This window comes from Myotis lucifugus, unplaced genomic scaffold, assembly GCF_000147115.1.
Source record: "Myotis lucifugus unplaced genomic scaffold, Myoluc2.0 scaffold_208, whole genome shotgun sequence".
Taxonomy (NCBI): Eukaryota; Metazoa; Chordata; class Mammalia; order Chiroptera; family Vespertilionidae; genus Myotis; species Myotis lucifugus.
In genome coordinates this window covers 1,676,223-1,683,109 of record NW_005871256.1, presented here as the reverse complement: position 1 = coordinate 1,683,109, position 6,887 = coordinate 1,676,223, and the positions used below count along the sequence as shown (strand labels likewise).

General features: G+C 49.6%; 1 protein-coding gene across 1 annotated transcript in view; it reads left to right on the top strand.

Annotated features, from left to right (window-relative positions):
* The first annotated feature begins 6,659 nt into the window (after positions 1 to 6,659).
* Positions 6,660 to 6,887, top strand: part of BRI3 (brain protein I3) — a 7,133-nt gene continuing 6,905 nt past the window's right edge. Inside the window, exon 1 of the mRNA XM_014463385.2 lies at positions 6,660 to 6,885. Within this exon, the coding sequence (XP_014318871.2) occupies positions 6,815 to 6,885 (71 nt within the window). The 5' untranslated portion in view covers positions 6,660 to 6,814. The remainder of the gene's footprint in view (positions 6,886 to 6,887) is intronic.

Genomic DNA, 6,887 nt, shown 5'->3' with positions numbered 1-6,887 from the left:
TCATGGGCATCTTCCCTATATGCTGGGCACTCGAGATTTTTCAAAACTAGGAATGGCCTTATGAAATGATCCAGACCTGTTGCTGCTGGGGTCCAATCCCAGCGGGTCCAGGGGTCCCCGAAGGTGTGGACGGAGTCGGCGAAGAAGGAATGACACGAAGACAGCCTTCAGTTGATCAGCAGCCTAGTCAGGACCTCTAGCCAGGATCTCCAGCCAAAGTTCTGGTCGGAGTTCTGGTTAGGAACTGACGAGGATCTGATGATGATCTCATGTTTATTGTCTTGTTACATCCGTATTTATACCAGCCGATTTTAATCCTGTCAATTTCTATCACAAAGGTTAGGGCGTTTCTTATCTCCATTCCAGGGAGTAAAGATTATGTAGCTTAACTACCCGCCTGGCACTTAAGGGGTTGTATCCCCTCCCTAACCTCAGGGAAAGATCCCCACCTGGGGAAACAACCTTTCTCGGAGAGGTGACCTTGGTTAAAACACATGGCGCTAAAGGGAGCAAACATATTAACAACAGTATGCTATATACGCCAGGTCCATTGAAACATATGCTGTGCAGATGTTTCTTTCCTGCAGCGACTGTGTCAAGCAGCAAGGATGGACCGGCTTCCGGCATGTTGCTAGCCTGAGTGGGGGATGTACTTCACGGTCTATGGGCCAGAGCTCAGTTCTGGAGGTGGGAGACCTAGGTTTGACTCCTCACTTACTAGCTTCTTCCTTGAAGTCCCATTTAGAAATGGGATTCTGTCGTTCCTGGAAGGCAATGAAGTAAAATTGCCTCCACATAGGAGACATTGTTACAATTTTGAAAGGGTATGGAAATCCTGGTGTAAGAAAGTGGGCTCATAGAGGTGAAGCTCAAGTCACTCAAGGAGTTTGTAGAACAACTCAGATGGGAACCAGGTCATTCCAACCACAACCCACTTCCTCCTCGTGTCTTCTTCAACATCCAAATTTGGCTGAAATCTTCTTGCATTCCTCCTGCCTCCAACCTCAAAGTCTCAGAAGAGCACCTGTACTGTTACTCTGAATATGACAGATAAAAGGTGCTAAACTAAATTTGTGTGTGGTTGCCACAAACGTGTTGATGATCATGTTTGAGCCTCTTACTAATCTGCATGTTAGTACATCTGTGAATACTGCAAGGCTTTTCAGGGCTTTTGAGTACAGCTGTTTGGAAACTTATTCAGCTAGAAACTTGCCTGTTCTAAATTTACTCTGTTCTTGTAAGAATTGCTAGAAAAAGTTAACTTACAGAGATGCTTTCTAGGTTTCATTGCACAAGTAAGTGTGGTCTATGGGGCAGAATTATAGTGAGGAATACCTCTTAGAGCAGGGGTGGGGAACGTCCAGCCCGTGGATTGTAGAGGCCTGTGAAATCATTTGGTCTGGCCCTGCAAAGGCATTAGGAGTGAGTTAATTAAATGTTTGACCAAATATAGTAGGCTAATTTTAAGTTGATAATTTTGTATGACCCGAGAATGATGTTCTAAATATCCAAATGGCCCTTGGCAGAAAAAAGGTTCCCCACCCATGTCTTAGAGAATGGAGGGTGTAGTATGGATTTTTAAAAAAATATTTTTATTGATTTTTTACAGAGAGGAAGGGAGAGGGATAGAGAGTTAGAAACATCGATGAGAAAGAAACATCAATCAGCTGCCTCCTGCACCACCCCCCACCAGGGATGTGCCCACAAACAAGGTACATGCCCTTGACCGGAATCGAACCTGGAACCCTTCAGTCCTCAGGCTGACACTCTATCCACTGAGCCAAACCAGTTAGAGCTGTAGTATGGATTTTAATACAGTAATATATATATCACTTGTGATAAGATTTACCACGTGACTTGGCATGAAGTTGTATGTCATGTAAAAATGTTTGCACTTAATTTACAAAATATTTAGAAATACTTGCTTAGTAGAATTGTAAGGCTTACCATAGGCTTACTATAAAACTTAAAACTCAGTGTTTATCTAAGATAAACATTTAGCAAACATTCACCAAATATTTGTTGAGGGCCTTCTGTGAGCTGGGCACTTGTAATTGGTTACAGCCTTGGATTTTGAAATGAATTTGCTTCCCTTTTTTTGTTCGTTTCTTGCCACAGTCCCAACCATGTGAGATCCTAGCTTAAATGTGCAAGAAGCTCATGTGATGCGTTATCAGTACTTCCCGAAGCATGCTGGGAAGGTCTCACTTACTGTTTTGGTTTCCTCTGGCTCCACTGCCCCACCAGTTCCCCTGCTGAACATGGTTTTGCTCCCAGCAAAAACATGTACACACAGCAATTAAAACCATACGTACTCACTTTTATGGAAATGGCAATACTAAAATTTGTTTTAATGTAGGCATGGTATAAAAGTAGATTCAGAGCAGAATTTCAGCTAACTGAAAAATATGCATGGAGGAAGGTATGTTCCAAATCTTCAATAGGAACAGATTTCTGTTAAAATTGGCAAACAGTGACTGGGGCTTTTCTTGTGCACTTTGCACGGAGGCAGTGCGCTGTGATTGTTAGGGTCCCGTGTGCTGATTCTGGGATCTGAAGAGCCATCTTTCCTGGCTCCGAGTCCTCAAAAAGGTTAGGAAGCCTCTCTGTGCCTCGGTTTCCTCATCAAGCATTGGGGGCCGTTGATGCCTCCTTACTTCATGGGATGGCCGGATGGGGAATTGAGATAGAAAGTATGTTGCAGGAAAGGTTGCTCCTAGTCTCCGCAGTGTCACTGACCTCAGTCAGCTCTTACACTGCAGATCATGACTCTCTAGCCTGGTCAAGCACCCATCCTCCACGGTGGCTTCACACCTTTCTCCTCTCTCCTCAAACCCCAACACTCCCTCTCTGTCCTAGGTTTCAGCTGCCGACCTGCTTCCTGTTTCATATAGAAAACAACCAATCAGATGAAAGCAGCCCTCCTTCCAGCTGCCCACCTGCACGAGTGCCCACATGCTCTACCTTCTCCCCCAGTCCTGTGGGTGACTGCCCCCTGGGGCACTAGATTCCATCCCCTTATGCCACCTCCTTCCCTCTTCCAGATCAGATTGTTCCCACTAACTTATCAACATACTGTTACTTTCCCTCCCATGAAAACAAACTAGCAAACACACAAAAGTTCGTCCTCCTGGCCTCCTCATGGCTCTGCCCACCTCGACTCTGACACCCCTGTAAAATCACAGGCCTCTGCATCTCCTTGTCCACCTCACGTTGCCCATGACTCTGCTCATTTTACGCCCCCCCCCCACAGCGCTTACCACTTTCCAACACTACCCCTCCCCCATTAGAGTGTGGACTCCACAAGGTACACTAGCACCCGTTTTATTGCATCCTGGGCAAAGTATGTGCTCCAAAATATTTGTTAAGTGGGTGGACAGCTGTTAGCCACTGAGATAGTCTCGGACCTTTTATCATAGGATAATGCTTCACAGACACCTTCCTGCATGTGCCCTCCTTTGGTTAGGCATCACTTCAGGATTTGCATGCACCAAGTAATCGGGTGCCAGTGTGAGCTGGCCTCCTTACCCCTCCCTGTGCAGTCTGCTGTTTCTGATCCACATCCAGACTCTAGCACCACTGTCACCTGAGCTGGAAACCTGAGCATCCTGTCTTCCACATCCACCCAGAAGGTCATCAAGTCTTAAGAGGCTCTTAATCTCTTTCACACCTCTCTCCTCCTCTCCTCTCCACCGCTGCCCCTTCCTTCTTGACCCCCCTGCTCCTTTACACTTTACACTGCTGCCAAAGTCATTGTTCTAATATGCAGATCTGATGCTCCCTCTCGCTGTTTAAACGGTGCAGTTCCGCTATAAGCTCTTACAGGATGCCATCCCACCTCCAATATCTGGGCCCACCTTCCCCCCCCCCAGCCCCACCCTTGCCTCCTGGAGATCCTCCCTGGACTCCAGCCACACCAAGTGACTCAGTCGTGGTAGGTAGTGGGCTGTGGCCCGCTCTTTGGGACTGCAGTTCACTCTGCCTGGAATGCTTGTCCCCCGGTCCTGCCAAATCACCGCTGGCCTTCCAGGTGGGGCTTCCTCCTCACTCTCAGGCACCCAGGGCTCCCGGGCACCGGTAACCCTCTCACTGCACTGCTGTTGTGAATTTATTGTCTGGCTCCTTACCATGCTGTTCCTTTTTTGTGTTCCCGGTCAGTCCACCTTGCAGGTGGAACCTGGGATAACGTGCCACACTCAGTTTGTTGGATGAATGAAGGAGAGGGACCTGCTTTGAGTCTGGGCAGCCTTCGTCAAAATGATGTGGGGAAATCTCCAAGCCACACCGTATCATTCACTAATGGGGTGCCCCCAGGATTTCCAAGTTGGGGCACTTCTGAGAGGAAGTCAATTTTTGGAAGAGAAGGGAGCCAGAAGCTACATATTTTGTGGAGTTTGATTAGCAAACATAGGCCTGTGAGGAAAGGACAATTAACCATGAAATTGAAGGGACAGCTGCCAACTTACATTTAGTCCAACAGGGAAGGACATCACTGAGCTAGCTGACGCTGCTCATTAGCAATTTGCAAGGCAGGGATGGACAGGGGCCCCATTGGGTGTCCACAGCTGTCCAGGTGTTAGGACGTCTGAATTGAGCCCACTTCTCCTCAATGGTTGATGAGACATGACATGGGGTTGCACCCCAGTTTTTGCCAGCAGGGGCTTTCACTTTCAGCTGTTTTAATCCTATGGTTCATTTCTCACAGCTGCTCTGAGGAGCCCAGGGCCATGCCACTCCAGGACAGGACCTTGCCTGACCCACTCAGCCAGTCTCCGTTCTTGACCTGGCTCTCCCCCTAATGCTAGCCTGGCCTGCCCCTCATTCCAACCCCACAGGATTGGCAGGATGACGGGAATGGGCTTTGAGGAGCTATACCTGTGATAAAGAAATATGATGATGTTGATCCTGAGAAGAATATACCTGCCGAAAAGGACTCCTCATGGTTAATTAGGCTCAAATTAATAACCAGAGTCTAGGGGCCATTGTTTATATAGGTCCCTCATGTACACTACTTTTCAGGGAAAACCTATAGACTAAGCTGTCAGGCTTTCTGCAGTGTCTTCTAGCTGAGCTGACTCTTATGAGAGCTCCGAGGATCAAAATTGGACCAGTGGGACTGAGACTTTCCCCATCCAATCAGGCTACACAACTATATCCTCATTAGCATTTTCACTGAACCATTAGAACAACTCCATTCCAACTAATCAGGACAGTGGTCTTTAGACCAACCAGTGAGAATTTGGAGTCCTTATTTGCATGAAAGTGGGCCAATCAGGGATCAGCGGTGGATACCTCTTTCTATATAAGTCTGCTTTGAGACTGCACACTTTCCGTTTACACCAAAGACATACTTGGGTGGCTGGAGTTAACGCAACAGTGGAGCTGTAACATCCCGTTAGGGTTGCTTACTGTTGAGTTGAATTGGCTATAACAAGCGACCTTCAGTTGACATTGGTGCGTTATGAGCAATTGAAGATCAGACAGGGAACTGCAGTTGTCCCTGACCTAAGTCAAAATTCAGGCCACATGAAAAAGTATGGGAGGTTCTGAGGAGCTACAAATGTGAGGGGCCTCAGGCTTGCAGAGCTTTCTTTTCTTTTTTTTGTTAATCCTTACCTGAGGATATTTTCCCCCCCTTGATTTTTAAAGAGAGTGGAAGTGAGGGAGGGAAGGGGGGTGAGGTGGGGGTGGGGAGAGAGAGAGAGAGAGATGGATGAGAGAGGCACATGGATTGGTTGCTTCCTGCACTGACCAGGGCTGGGAATGGAACTGAGACCCTTCACTGTGGTGGTGGTGGGGCAATCTAACCACTGAGCACACTGGTCAGGGCTGCAGATCTTTCTTTTTGAAGTGTTGTTACAAACCCATTAAGCATTAGGTTTGACAACAAAAATGCTTCACTGAGGGAGCCTGACAGAGTGATCTCAGTCAAGTGTAGGTCACTTCCTCTCTACTGAGCCTCAGTCTCTGGTCTGTAAATTAAGAATAAATGCCTCCTGAGTTACTGTGAAAGTTAGCAAAACCGAGGAACAATGATTGGACAGTGCCTGTCACACAGTAGGTGCTAGTATTTTTGTCCTCATGGGGGAGGTATTTGTAATCAGTGCTATAAATCACATGATTTGATTAGTCAAGAAAACCCCAGCTGAGGCCGGGTTCACACACACTCCCTGCTTTTTCCTGTAGGAGTTGACGCTTCCACTGACCCTGACTACATCCTGATGGGGATCCAGAGTCGCTCAGAATGTGGAGCCCTGGTGGTGACATCCAGGGGGTGGCCCGGGAACTCGCGCTGCCAGGCCCTCCTCTAGGCCATCCCAGCCCCGTGGTGGGTGGTCTTGGGCCCTAGGACTCCCCGCTGACAAGGAGTCTCCGTGTCCTTGGAGATGGGTGACCGGCCCTAACGCTGGGCTGGGGGTCCAAGGGCCACGACTCTCAGTGGCGTCTGCGGCTGGGGGGTGGGGGTGTATGTGCGCGCGCGCTCTCCTTGAGATGGGAGATCTGGGAGCCGCGGATGCCAGGCAGGAAGACCAGGCAGAAAGGCGCCGAGGGTTACCGCCAACAGGTGGCTAGCGGGGCGGCCCCTTTAAGACGCCGTTCAGCTCCGCCCCGCGCCGCACCCCCGCCGGGAGCCGTGCCACGTGACCCGAGTCTTGTGACTGGCGGGAGGGGGGGCGCGGAGGGGAAGCCCGCCCGCCGCCCGCCGGGAGCGGGACTCGCCGCTACGCCGTCCGGGTGTCCCCACGAGTCAGCGCCTGAGCCAGAGCGGGAGTCAGAGCGGGAGCCGAGCCGGGCGCGGTGGGCGCCGCCCGCCATGGACCACAAGCCGCTGCTGCAGGACCGGCCGCTCCTACCGTACAACCTGGAGCCGCCAGGCGACTTCGCGT